This window comes from Engraulis encrasicolus, chromosome 24 (assembly GCF_034702125.1).
Source record: "Engraulis encrasicolus isolate BLACKSEA-1 chromosome 24, IST_EnEncr_1.0, whole genome shotgun sequence".
Lineage (NCBI taxonomy): Eukaryota > Metazoa > Chordata > Actinopteri > Clupeiformes > Engraulidae > Engraulis > Engraulis encrasicolus.
In genome coordinates this window covers 2,918,790-2,933,794 of record NC_085880.1, presented here as the reverse complement: position 1 = coordinate 2,933,794, position 15,005 = coordinate 2,918,790, and the positions used below count along the sequence as shown (strand labels likewise).

General features: G+C 44.2%; 1 protein-coding gene across 1 annotated transcript in view; it reads left to right on the top strand.

Annotated features, from left to right (window-relative positions):
• Positions 1–8,684: 8,684 nt before the first annotated feature.
• sptlc3 (serine palmitoyltransferase, long chain base subunit 3) overlaps positions 8,685–15,005 on the top strand; it is a 58,343-nt gene continuing 52,022 nt past the window's right edge. The window contains exons 1-4 of the mRNA XM_063192218.1: positions 8,685–8,990; positions 9,611–9,802; positions 11,252–11,406; positions 12,246–12,394. Coding sequence (XP_063048288.1) covers positions 8,889–8,990; positions 9,611–9,802; positions 11,252–11,406; positions 12,246–12,394 — 598 coding nt within the window. The 5' untranslated portion in view covers positions 8,685–8,888. The remainder of the gene's footprint in view (positions 8,991–9,610; positions 9,803–11,251; positions 11,407–12,245; positions 12,395–15,005) is intronic.

The following is a 15,005-nucleotide window of genomic DNA, read 5'->3' as shown; positions in this document are numbered from 1 at the left end:
CCCCCACCTGCCAGGGCCCCCCTGATTGGACAAAAGTGAAATATTGCAAAAATTGTGACAACTCATCTGTCGTGTTGAGTGCATTTGGTAGACATGGTGCTCTTAATTCCTTGCTTCTAGTTATGACACTGTCTATGTAAATGTGTTGTGAAATTTGCCTTCCGGGGGGCCCACAGCAACCTGTAGCCTAGGGACCCCAGGCCATCTTAATCCAGCCCTGAATATAGACAACCAGGGACTGAGGTGGAGGGGAGGGGAAGGGAAGGAATGAAGAGGGGAGGAAAGTTGCAGTGGAGGAGAGGAGAAAGAAAGGAGGGGTTAGAGAGAAGAGAGTAGGAGGAAGAGAGGGAGAGGTGGGGTGAGGGAGGGGAAAAATGTTGGAGGAAAGTTAGTAGACACGGAGGAGAATGGGATGGAGGAGAGGAGGGAGAGAGATAGAGGGATTGCGCAATGGAGGGCAAGAGGGAATGGAGTGATGGGTAAAAGCAAAGATGGATGAAGGAAATGAAGGGAAGAAGAGAGAGACAGGCAGAGTGAGAAGCGAAGAAAGAGAAGGAGGAGAGGAGGGAAAGAGGGATAGAGGGAGCAGTGGAGGGAGAAAGGGCTGCATGTGAAGGGGAAATAACTGGCAGTGTTTTAAGAGGAGCGAATGAAAAAGTCAGAGAGGCTGAGCTGATAAAGTGGGCTTTATATATGGGCAGAAGGCTCCACGTCCAGCCCAGTCGGAAAAGATATTTGTGAGCACGAGTATATATACACACACACACACACACACACACACACACACACACACACACACACACACACACACACACACACACACACACACACACACACACACACACACGTGTGCGTGCAAGGATGCACATGAGCACATGAACACACATGCACACACACTGACAAATAACTTTATGCACGCACGCACGCACGCACGCACGCACGCACGCACGCACGCACGCACGCACGCACGCACGCACACACACACACACACACACGTGTATGTGGTCCTGAACTGAAAAGCACACAGAGGTAAAATCCAGTGCAAACATTGAGAATGCACATAAATTACCCCAATGACATGACATCTGTTTCTAAATACAGCACAGAATCCGTCATTCATCTGTCTGCTTAGTAATCAGCAGTATTGTGCTTGTACAAGGTGAGCTGAAAACCACTATTGTCACCATATGTTTGTTACAAGCTGAAGCTATCGGATTCGTCACTTATTTGTGCAGCTATTCCATATGATGCAGTGTTGTTTAACTTTTAAAACTTGTCAATGTAAGCAAGAAACGTACTCCAATACAGTACATCAGCATGCAAGCAACTATAAAGCTTGAAATGTCAAATTTTGATTGAGATCGATTAGGTGTGAAGCAACGCACTCTAGAGCCAGACCAATATTCTGGCATTTCTTGTATTAAATAAAGGTGTGAATCAAATCTAAAATATTCATTGACAGAAAAAAGAAGCTTGCATCTTTATTTTGCAGGATTTTGTCTCTGCATTATGTTGATTCACCGACCTTATTCACAGTTTTCACTTGATAAAACTTTCATTTTTATCAAACATCTGCCCCTTATGGTAAGTAATCAGATTATGTCCAAGACCACCTTTCCTTTTTCTTAGATGTAAATCTGGGCCACTATCTCAGGATGTCAAGTACATACCTTTCGGGCCTTTTTTCGCCATGATGAACCGTGAAAAGCGTGTGTCGCTTACCATGCCCCAAATAAACAAAAAATGATTATCTGAAAACACAAGAAGGCATCTTCGAGGCGACATGGAAGCCTCCATGGCCTTGTGTGTGTGTGTGTGTGTGTGTGTGTGTGTGTTTACGTCACGCGATCCGAATCGAGATAACGTGCAAGAAGAGCTGACTCACTTACGCAATGGAAGAAAACACTGGCGTCTGCCAAGCTCTTCTAGGATGGGGGAGAAACAGAGCTGCAGCAAATGCCAAGGTGCATACTGGCACTATGGGTACATGTTAGCACTTTGCAAGCCAGCAATTAACTTAGTCTTAGAGGTCACATTGGGGCCTTCTTGGGTTTTATCCCTCATTGTTCTAGGCATGTCTCATATGTTTCGCTGTATGCTGTGTAGCCTATAGAGCAGTGTTTGTTAACTGGTCGGTTGGGACCAAACAGTGGGTCACAGAGGGGTCCTGGGTGGGTTGCGGAGCTGTGGTGTAAAAATGTATGAATTGACCCTTTTACAGCCAGTCACAAAACTGAAACAATAAGCGGAATTGAATAAATGACTGTGATGTCGAAGAGAGACAGAGAAATTGTTAATATTCCGCTCTTCTAGTTGATCGATGTGTTGTATGCCAGCATGCAATGCAAATGCTGATGCATATTATCATATGCATATTTCTAATAATTATTTGAGGATTCCGATGGTGTGAGAAAATATTGGGTCCATGGGAAATTGTGAGTCGCAAGACTATTCCAGTTAGAAATCCAAGAACCACTGCCCTATAGTATGTCAGTAAAAAGAAAAACGAGCTCTTCACCCCTCAATTTGTCATCACCATTTCGCCTCTGGAACACTTCAAACTCATACGGTATTACAAACATTCTTTCCTAACACATTCCAATTCGGTCACTGCAACTCTGTATAACAAGCTTACAATGCCTGAAGGGGTCTTAAACATCGTATATTTTCATGTCTTAATGTTTGGTTATCAGTTGACAAATGGCAGCATGGCTTAGATGAGATTTGATAAGACAAGAGCAACGTGCAATATATTATATGTGCACGTTTCGGGTCACTAAAGTATGTCAGTCTCATGCACTGTATCCCTTACTGTAATGTTTCTAATGGTGGAGGTGCAGCCTTTAACTCTTGAATTCTAGAGTAAATCAAACAAACCCCTCCCAGTAGAGTACACAACTCATGACAATGCACCCATTCAGGCAAAACCTGTTTGTTTGTTCTCCAATAGTTGATTGCATTATAGGCTATGTTAACCACAAAACTGTCTAGTTGAAAGTTAGAAAAACAAAATATCAAGAACATGCCCATGGCATTATTCTGTAGAATACCTGATCTCGGCCCAGCCGTGACTCAAGCGGCTGGGCTCTGGACTGCTACACCTGCGACCCGGGTTCGATTCTGGCCCGGGGCATTTCCAGATCCTTACCTGTCTCTCTCGCGTCTTGTTGCCTGTCTCTCTCCTACTATCCTGTCTGAGAAATAAGAAAAAATATATATATATATATAAAACAAAAAAGAATCCTGAATCTCCCATTCCCCTGGAAATGTCTCATCGTTCGTTGCACACACATTTCTGGAAAGAAAAAAAATAGAGGACATGACCTCATGCAACCTTAATGTGATAGCTACAGCACTGTTCTTTCAAAATAAGGACTGGAGACCATGAATCACAGCCCTGACTATGCTGATATTAATCACTATTGCTGATATTCGAATGCATTCAACACCCAATCAAATGCCATCCTCCCAGCAAGCATGGATGGGGCTTGACACATCACTTAACTTGACATCATCACTCACTCGCACCCAAACCAGTTGGTTTGTTTTCCCCATCGCAGGGCCAGCAGGAGGACATCACTGTACGTGAAATACCAGGATGCTCCTGGCACTGCATGGCGAAAGGAAAGAAGAAGGCAACAGCTTAACTCCTCTCCTCTGCAGTCACAACCCCTTTCCTTCTCCTCTGCCCGGTGGAGATGGGTGCAGGAGGGGCCTGCTTGAGTGCTTCCTGCCCGCCTTGCTGCCTGCCCTCGGGCCATAGACTTCAGCGGAATATCTAACAGCACAGACAGACATTCCGCTCTTGCCGTGGAGCTACAGAAATACCACGCCCCATGTCTCTGTAGGTCTATGTGTTTTCTATGGGGAGATACAATTGTGTTGCAGGCTATCATCATACAACAGACTAGTTCTAGTGCCGTTTGTCTCTTTCAGAATGAAAAGAGACACAATAGGGATGAGAGACTTAGCTTTTCATTGCTTTGTTAAACAAATCAGACCAGTGGAAGACAATTATCTAGTCAGATGAAAAGTTCTTAAACATTTCTATTTTATAGTAGGCCTATGCTAAGACACATCCACTGTGATACAATTGCAGGCCTAGTTACTAATGGTAATCCCTAAATCTGTGATAATGTCATGTATGGTAAAGACTTTTCAATGAATGGGGAAAAGTTCCACTGGCAGACAGCTGAGCACTACGCAAAGTCAACAAACATCTGCATATTGTCTGGCTTTGTGACTCCAGTATATCATGAAGGCACTCCCTACCCTGTCATCGGGATATCAGCTGGACACGCTGGTGCCAGCTCCTCTCCCGTCCCTTGAGTGATGACACCGAGTGTTGTGCTTTGCCTGACAACTGCCCCACCTGGACAACAGCAACACTGCCCAAGATAAATGGTTGTTGGCTGAGAGCTTGAAAACATGACTAGAGATGATACAAAACCCGGAGGATCCGGTTGGAGAGCCGGGTAAAGACCTCACCCGAACAGACCGGATGGCTGTCGTGCATTGAACCGCCAAAGGCGGGTCAGACGGCATTTCATTAATATGTCAACAAAATGGCAGTTACAGCGCGAGAAATTGTGAAACCGGAATATATCCTCTTTAATTGACTACAACAGCCATTCTCTAATCTCCCTAGTATGCTGTTCAGTCACGAACATGAGTAAAACTGAACCAACTCCCGCCTCCTCATTCATCGAGCCTGTTTGATCCGTCCAGCCTGTTGTGGCCAATTGAGTCGCGGATCCCCGCTCCCTATGTGTGTGCTTCTGACTCTGTTGAGCTCTACATTTCTAAATGTTAACAGTGCTCTGTCAACGCTTTAACATCTCACTCTGGAGGCTACTCTTAGGGAAATTATAGTCTACAGACGTGACTCTATCACTCACTGAGTTACAGAGTAGGCTACAGTCTTTAAAGCCACTGCTGTCACTCCCCTCGTCCGAGTCACTCAGCAGCGGCGCCCTCGGCGACTCGGTGAGACGAATCCTGACTGAGTTGTTGGTAGCAGCGAATCCCTACGGATCGGATCAACGCTTAAGTTTCGTTTTTGCCACGAGTGTGCGAGTCGCAAGGCAACTCGGCAGCGGAAGCGAGTGGTCATCTGCTGCTCGCCTCCTGACTATCCCTGCTCAACTAGACTTCTGCTCCCAAATATTTGACTTTTAGTCTTCTTAAATACAAACACACACATTATTTATTGCAAAATCAGGAACATGCCGTTTCACTGCTGCCAAAGGCTGTTCGAGTTGTGGTTGCATGTTTAGTGAGGGGAGGTGGGTCGGATCGCAGCATGAGTTTAGGAACTGTGACATTCATAAAGTGAGTTTTGTTGATCAAACTGTCTTACTCTTTGATTTATCAACATGAATTGATAATGGAACAACAAAGGCATAGCTATTTAACGGCAGAAACGTTTTAAAAATACATTATTATTATTTATTTTTTATTTAGGCCCATTTTAAATAAGTGATCCGTGTGATCCGAGTGATCCGTCTAATCCGGGTACTCTCCTTGGAATGATCCAATCAATCCGGACGCCTCAAAGATTCGAGTTAAGCACCTCTAAACATGACAGCACCTATGCAAAGATGCAAAATAAAATGTAAAAAGCCCACAGTGCTGCCACCTGTTCACAATTTGTGGGGAAATGGTTGTTTTATGGGAGTCATTTACCTTGGGTGTGTTGTTGTTTTTTTTTCAACTGGCAATGTCACTCCTCTGCTTTGACATCTCCAAGGGAATAGATTGTCTATACACTGCTGCCTTTGTTGAGGCTACCCCTCATGACCTTCGGTGCATGAATGTTCTGCTGCCTTCCGCTATTGTCACATTGGGTGGTTTGTGCTTGCTGTTTCCTAATCCTGAAAACAACATTCAAAGTAAGCAATTTATTTTTCACTTCAGCACTTTGTTTTGCAAGGTAGCCTACTTATGTGCCATAAATGAATATAAATAACTACATTTAGATTTAAATAAAGAGCAGAACTGGTGTCTGCAAAGCTCACATTCACATGACACAGGCAGCTACTCAAGCTTGTATCCCAAGTTACTCAAGCTTGCAAACACTTCTGTAGGCCTACCACTACCTCATATCACCCTGCTACCATGTATCTGGTTTGCAAATCTCAGGAGCCCACCCTGATTCAAGAGCCAGATTTTCTCATAGGCTGGCTACTACCATTCCCGACCCTTAGACTGTGTGTGACACTGACACAGAACAAGCTGACGCCTGTTTGCACAACAGAGTGATAGCCACACTGAGGCGCAGCCTACTGTCGCACCCTTAAACTAAATAGCCTACACTCCTGAAGTTTAATTCAAACACTCCTAATTTAGTCATGAGAGCTCGCATTCGCAAGTCGTGACTTGTAAAAACAACGTAATGTAATCTTCAGAGATAAACTTCAGTCTTTTCATAATCGTTCTCCATACATTGTCCCGACTGCAAATGGATTATGCAAAATGCAAGGGACGCATACTTCTGACTAGCCGTGCCCTCAGAACTATCAACAAGATAGAATTTCGAATTTGATAAGAGTAGTCGAAGCTACTGTTCCTCGTGCGGTGTTACAGCGCACCACTTTCGTTTATCCCGTTATTTCCTCATTTCGAAATGACAGAACACGACAGGGAAGTGAAACCAGTGTTCGAATTACGGGGGGTACCGGGGGGGTTTGACCCTCCCGATTGGGACTTGATACCCCCCAAATGGGACTAAATTACACTTTTGGGGGGTACTGGAAACATTGAGGTATTGTTAAAAAGCAGATGTTAAAAAATGTCTTGTTACTTGTAATTTTGAACGTGTACTATGAATAACAAAATAACATGAGTTTTTGGAACACCCCTTCAATGGACTGTACCACCAGCGGACGTTTCACATCCTCGCAGTTTGAGAGTTGTCAAAACATTCGGCAGCTAGAACTAGCACCCACTAGGCAGGGTTGGTTCCGGTGCGCGTTGAAGTGATGTACAGCTGCGAGCGAGGGGAGTCAAAGTGAATGATCCCCGTGATTTGTGAAATAAATATACATGAAACTAATGTGATTTCAACTTTAAAGAACTGAACTTACTAACAAGGCAGGTGACCGCCAATTCCCTTTCCCCCACGAGAGAAAAAAAAACGATAGCCCACATCAGAATTCCATCAAAGTCAACATGCACAAGGGGTCTCAGTGAAAGAGGTGGACTGCTCCGATAATCTACACGTAGCGTAGCCTACTTGATGACAGAAAATAAAGGACGAGGCTCATCATGTATTTAAAGCATAATTGGAATATTATAATTTTACTAAGTAAGAAGGCGCAAATGGATAGTGAGACTCCACAAACCAAGAAGGATAGCTGTGTCAAGCAAGCTGTCTAGCGAGTCAAATGGATAGCAAGCAAGCTGTCTAGCGAGGCAAATGGATAGCAGCAGAAAGGTAGGAAAATTGGATTTTTTACATTTTGTCCGCCGTGACAAATATAGGAGTAATTATTATTTTGACTGTGTTAGAGGCCATGTCATGTAGCATCTAGCAGTATTTTCCATGACTAGGCTACTAGCATCTGATAGCACTTTTCAATCTCAAGAACAGCGCACACATTACAAGATAGCTCTATGTGGAATTTGGGAGTTGTAGGCTATGCCTAATTCTGATAATTTACAGAAGTTGGATCGGTTTTTTTGTTCAGCATTGAGTGAGTTGGTTGTGCGTCTGTGCTTGTTGTTGGCAACTGTAAATAGTAGAGGTTTTTGTTGCAGCAACGCGTGTGTTTGAGAGAAACTTTGGCGGTGGTTGAATCAGAGCATCAGTTTTCTCCGGGTTACGTGGCGCTATTCCGACATGTCGCTATTCCGACATTGATGTCTATTGTCGGAATACCGGCGCGAGTTATGCAATTTCTTTGGTTTGTGCTACGTTGCTCAGCTTTTACCAGTTTAGGGAGAGTGCATACAGTTACCCTAACCCTAACACTAACCCTGACCCTAACCCTAACCCTACGGTATGTCGGCTGTCGGAATAGCGGTATGTCGGAATAGCGGTATGTCGGAATAGCGATTGCCCCCCATTTCTCCGGTGTCGTGCTCGCTCTGGATTGTTAAACACGGTGTTGCCGAATAGAGTTCACTGCGCGCAGCACATAGTGTTACCAGTGACAGATGATTCCCACTCCAAACATGCTCAAACTCCGCTTGGTGGCATTACATCTAAACCAAGCCAGTCTAAACTACGGTATTTTCTACTAGGCCTATTTATATGGCCACAAATGTACATGAAAACCCAAATCCAATATCCACTTTTACTCGCAGATGTTCATCCAAAACAGCTCAATCTGGAAACACCTAGGCTACTGAGACGGGTGCTTTGTGATCTTCCCGCAAACGTGGTCACTTGATTCATATGATGAGCTCTAGCAGGCAGTTTGCAAATAGCATATTGTTGTTGTTGTTGTTTTGCACATCACGTCACATAGAAGTTCTGTTGTTGTATTACATTTTGTACAGTAGACCTATATTACCACTCCAAGAAAAAAATGTATCTCGCCTGGTTTTTTTTTTTTGGGGGGGGGGGGGGGGGGGGGGGGGGGGGGTGACGTCATCATTTGGTCCGTAAAAAAGTCCGACCCCCCCGAAGCGCGGTGGATAATTCGAACACTGAGTGAAACTGTATCGTCCTACCTAGTCTCTGGTAAAATGATGACAGATAACTTTGTAAACTTCTCTGTGGCACATATTCAGTAACTTATACAGGCGGACCGACAGTAGCCTGTGCAGGACAGCGCACCACGAGACTGCCCCTGTGGTGTGGTATTCATCTACCCAACTAACCGGTTTCACCTTCGCCAAAACGAAAATCACTTCCTTGATCTCTCACAGACAACACTGAAGACATGGCGAGAACAACTGATCTTGCCCGGAATGGACATGTGAGGCACCTGGACAACGTGAAAAATACAGTAGCAACGAAAAATGGATATCATCATAAAAGCACGGTAAGCCAAAGATAAATCCAGAGTTCAATTTAGTTTCCATAACGTTTAATGAACAACTGTCTACAACTTCAGTGAGACCAATGGGCTAGTTATTACCGTTGAACCTCATTCAAGACCAACAGGCTACATTTAAGATGCTGTCAAACCTTGGAATTAGCCTCTCTTCTCTGTCAAGTCAACCATAATGTCAATTGCCTGTAATGGGACAGTATGCTGTATTTCTTACTCTGCTACGTCACTCTATTCAACATTATTGGTTTTTATTGTATCTTGTTGTCCTATTTGTAATAACTTCTATGCTAATTTATGTCAGTCATTCATCAGCTAATTGTCAGTGTTATTCACAGACTAGATTGCATGTTTTAATGAGGATTAGAGGAAGTGTCATTTGCATGGGTTCATTTTATAATGCATATTGTGACATTTTTGCTAAAACAAAATAAAAATTGTTCCCTGAAACTATGTAGCTGCCCCTTTAAATATCACAAGCAGGGCACCATGCAATTATTGTGTGCTGCTGCTGGTAGGTGTGTGTAGCCTATGTGTCCTCCATGCTCTAGTCTAGGTCATGAATGGAGGCAACAGCAGCAGGTGTAAAATGACACCTGTTTATATTGCAGAAAAATGGCACAGGACCTGTCCCCCAGTCTCATCGGAGGAGAGAGGATGCCTTCGAACAGGCACCCATGCATGTGGCTGTCCTCACCTACATCGGCTTTGGAATTGTCACCTTGTTTGGCTACTTCCGAGACTTCCTGAGGGCAGTCGGGCTGGAGAAGTGTCACGTTGCCCAAGAACGGGACGAGCAAAAGGTATACTATTAACCATGATGTCACCATGATGGCGTCTCACTGTTTTCCCTTTTTAATATCCACAGGTTATCGCAGGGGGAGACGATTTTTTCCGTCTGTCTCCTTCTCAGAGAGTGCAGTTTGAGGTGGACCTTTTTATATAGTAATTGCACTGACATTGCATTGCCCCTGTTAAGTAGCGAGCATGCCGTTGTTTATTTCATTTGAGGCACTGCAGAGGCAAGGGTTGCCAGGACACCAGGCAGTTGGCCTGCTCTGGGACCACACATAATTAGATCTCGGTGGGGTTTTCGCTAGATTGTTGCTGCTCCGACACAGTCTCTAATCGGATACGTCACCCCAGGCATAGGAGGGGAAGGTCAGAACAAAAAAAACAACAACCAAGGTCTTTAGGCTAAACTTTATGTTGGCAATTTGCATACATCACAGGTCTCAGTGGGTTTCCAGATGGCTTCACACCTGTAAGGTCAGCCGTTGAGTTCTGTCGAGATGCACTGCAGTGCTTCGTCGAAATGAGCTACCACTTGGCTATTAACATACAGTACACAGCCCATTCCCTAAGCCTAACCCTAACCAGTTATGCAGGAGCTGTTCGTAGCAGCGCAACTCGATGGGTGGGCCATATCGGCAGGACACGGTGGCTTGTTCCGTGCGATTGAAGAGGTCTCTCTCTCCCCAAAGACCTCATATACACTAGATCATTGGCCTGCTCATGGGCAGTAAAGTGCCAATCAGTGGCACTGTGTGTGTTTGCATAGTGATGGCCTGGACGTGCCCCACGTGACGCACTCTGGGCTTTAGCTGCTCTCTTGTCAGCCTTGGTCGGCTTTATGAGTGGCCCTCTTGGGGGGGTTGGGGCTTTGATGGGAAGTCTGAAATGCATTATGGCTCTGTGGTCACACATTGCTCAGAGCTTTCCATCACAACAACAAAAGCCTCAGTAAACGTCATTCAAATTTGTTTTTCGGGGTGGCTCCATCAATTGCACTGTACATGCATTAGGCACACTGGTGCACCTGTAAAGTCTGTTTCTTAAACATGGATAAGCATCTCTTGGGTTTCACTCACCTGAACGTGCGTGTGCGTGTGCGTGTGTGTGTGTGTGTGTGTGTGTGTGTGTGTGTGTGTGTGTGTGTGTGTGTGTGTGTGTGTGTGTGTGTGTGTGTACGTACAGTATGTGTGTGCCTGTGTGTGCGTGCGTGCGTGTGTGTACACGTGCGTGTGTGTGTGTGTGTGTGTATTGTATGTGTGTGTGTGTGTATTGTGTGCGTGCTTTTTTACTGTTAGCTGGTTAGCCAAAGGCACCTGGTCACACTTGTGTAAGGCGTGCAGGAATGTGACAGTAAAATTACACAGTGGCCAGACAATGGAATTCTGGTGACTGCATACTAAGCACACATAGAACACACACAGCACGTATCACTGTATAACACTGTGATTGTTTCACAGGACTTTGTTCCTCTTTACCAAGACTTTGAGAACTTCTACACCCGTAACTTGTACATGAGGGTACGTGACAACTGGAACAGGCCCATCTGCAGCGTACCTGGCCCTGTGTTCGACCTCATGGAGAGGGTGTCTGACGACTACAACTGGACCTACAGGTATATGAATTTTACTCCAACTGTAGGTGCATAGCCTCTTTGCGCAAATTGGCCCAGTGCCGGCCGGGCCCTTCAGTCACTGCTGAAAAGACTACTAGATTATAACAGCATCACTAGCCCTAATTCACAGATTGTTTTAAAGGGACACTGTGTGAGATTTTTAGTTGTTTATTTCCAGAATTCATGCCACCTATTCACTAATGTTACCTTTTTCATGAATACTTACCACCACCATCAAATTCTATGCATTCATTATGACTGGAAAAAAATCACTTTTCATACATGAAAAGAGGAATCATCTCCGTAGTCCGCCATTTTGAATTTCCAGAAATAGACATTTTAGCTGCAAAAATGACTGTACTTGGGCCATACTATAAAATATTAGTTTATTACTTAGTAATCTTTCATGAAAAGATCAAATTTGGCAATAGGCAACCCAGTTTCAATGAGCAGCATAGTTGCAGTACCTTTTTTGACCATTTCCTGCACAGTGTACCTTTAAAAAACATACCAAAATGGAATGACACTCAATGGCAATAGACATGAACATAATGTCACTAATGTTCATGGTGTGTGTCATGTTCATAACAAGACAACGTCACTGTTGTAGGTGACTTTTAAATGAAGTGTAACCATAGATGTTATCTAACTGATACAATCATGCTTGAAGCTGTAAGTGCAATCGTGTTTTCGCTACCCTTTTTGTGCACAATCATAGCGCAGCCACACCTTAGCACTGACAAAATTTACAAGATGCCTGTTGTGCTTGTTACGGCTTTGTACAAACAGGTTTGAGGTGACAATGGAATGAACTATGGAATGACCTGCTTTGTCCGCAGGCTAACGGGGAGAACCATAAAGAACGTCATAAACATGGGGTCGTACAACTACCTGGGCTTTGCGGAGAACAACGCTGACTTCCTGACGACCGTGGCAGATAAGACCAGAGAGTATGGGGTGGGGGTCTGCAGCACAAGGCAGGAACTTGGTGAGTGGTTGTGGTCTGTGTCTACAAGTATAACCTTTACTGGTGCACTGCGATGTTTAAAAAGTTGCACAAAAGAGATGTGCTGTGTTTTTCTCTTTCCACTGGAACATCTCAGTGGTACTTCAAAGGAAGAAGAGAATCCTCGCATTTTCTTGGTGTTTTTTTACAGACTTAATCCCTCCATCAGAAATACTTTCTCTTTTTGTTCTTTTCTTCTATTGTGCGTCTCGTAATGAGAGTGCCCCAGCCACATGCTACAACAAGAAAAGATTTTTCCTCTCATTTGCTTTAATCAACCTATTTTTTTCTCAATCCACGGACGTTATTATTGTCTCCATCAATTACGTAGCAAGAATCATTTAATTACACTCTTCTCTGCCTTTCATGTAGGATGAATAATTCAACCTCCTCTGAGTTATTCGAGGCTAAACTTAGGATCATCACATGGCCAACGAGCATTGGAAACAGTGGAAATGCTATGAGTGTTTTAAATGGTTGTTATGAAACTACCAGAAAGAGGTCACATGCAAAATGTAGGAGTGTGAGAGTGTAGACTGCGGTTGGGGGGGGGGGGGGGGGGGGGGGGGGGGGAGAGAGAGAGAGAGAGAGAGAGAGAGAGAGAGAGAGAGAGAGAGAGAGAGAGAGAGAGAGAGAGAGAGAGAGAGAGAGAGAGAGAGAGAGAGAGAGAGAGAGAGAGAGAGAGAGAGAGAGAGAGAGAGAGAGAGAGAGAGAGAGAGAGAGAGAGAGAGAGAGAGAGAGAGAGAGAGAGAGAGAGAGAGAGAGAGAGAGAGAGAGAGAGAGAGAGAGAGAGAGAGAGAGAGAGAGAGAGAGAGAGAGAGAGAGAGAGCGAGAGAGAGCGAGAGAGAGAGAGAGAGAGAGAGAGAGAGAGAGACAGAGACAGACAGACAGACAGACAGACAGACAGACAGACAGACAGACAGACAGACAGACAGACAGACAGACAGACAGACAGACAGACAGACAGACAGACAGACAGACAGACAGACAGAGACGTGACGCCTGTTCTTCTTTAGCCTTGCTAATGGGCTTGTATAAAGCTGTCTTGGCAACAGTAGCTGTTTGATCCAGTTCCCTGTTATCACGATATACTTAATGAAGCGAATCATACCAATCTGGATATACAGGTTGGTGGTTCACTGGAAGAGGTACAGTATGGTGGCGAAGTCTGCCATGCAGATAAGGGCATGTGAAGGGATACTGCCTTGTTCGTTCTCTTTCTCAATGTCTCTCTTGCTCTCATACTACTGTACACAAACACACACCTCCCTCTCTGCGCCTGCTCATGCGTGTCTGCGTGTGGCTGTCTGGCTGTCTTTCAGTCTCTATGTCTGTCTATCTGTTTGTCTGTGACAAAGACAGAACGCGAAGTGCATAAAAGCCAATGAACCGAACAATTATCTGCCATCTTTTTAGTGCATTTCCTGCATGAGAAACGTGATCACTCTTGCTGTGCAATCAACTAGGGCATTAGAGAGAAATTCACACCACTGCACTTCAGAGTGTACATATTACATTACACAGACCGTGGTGGGAGTGAGCTTTTAACAGTTTAACACAGTCTTTGCTTTTAAAACAGGAAGTGAGAATGGGAAGTCGGTGTAGTAGGAATGAACAAAAATGCACATGACCACAGGTGGATATGGCTTAGCTTTACAGTGTACAAAGCCAACACATTATTTAGTACCTGACTTGTTAATTTCATGTAAAAATACCACATACAGGTAGCAGGACACACACACACAACTGATAGCAGTGTAGAAATTAGACTTATCAATGCTTCATTACTGTATCAAATACAGTAGTTTATTGCTGCATCATAAACTTCTTATGTGATAAGCTTGTTGCATCTCATTACCTTGACTAATTCAGTATTGCTGCCAGGATTCTTGGCTGATAGTAAGAACAGGTCATTGAGGACACTAAGGTAGTTTAAAATGAGTAGAGTAGAATAGAGTAGAGTAACTTTATTTATCCCCGGGGGAAAATTAAGGTGTCAAGTAGCTTACATAAATACACACAATAAAGTGTGACAACAGTGTCATACGATAAATTGCATTTCATAGTGCAGGTATAACACATCTCATTGGCTTGGGTCTATGCTGAAACCCAACCCAAGCAAGTGTCATGGCATAATAACAGTATGTGTGATCCATTCCGTTCCAAAGTCCAGGTCCCTTAAAGCCACACTTTTCAACACGGAGTCTCCACCCTCCTTTTATGCCTCATATCGTATCGATTGTGTTATTGGAAAGGGGCTGGAATAAGACCAAAAAAACAGGCCCAACCCTGAAATTACCACGACACGTGACTTTGTGTTTTGCTCCCCATTAAGTTTTTCAGTCACAAGGAAAAATGATGGAGCAATAGTAATCCCACGGTAGCTTTATGGCACCTGTGTCACAGACAAAATTCTGTCCTGTGCCAATGATTCACAGATGGGCCAGCATAATGTGGTTCATTCTACCACGATGATTAACAGAACATCAACTAAATCAACAAATGCCTAATCTGTCTTTATTGACCGCTGTTACCTTGACACGTTAAAGAGAACCTGTGTGTTTGTCATGTGGTACAATAAACAAAAGAAATC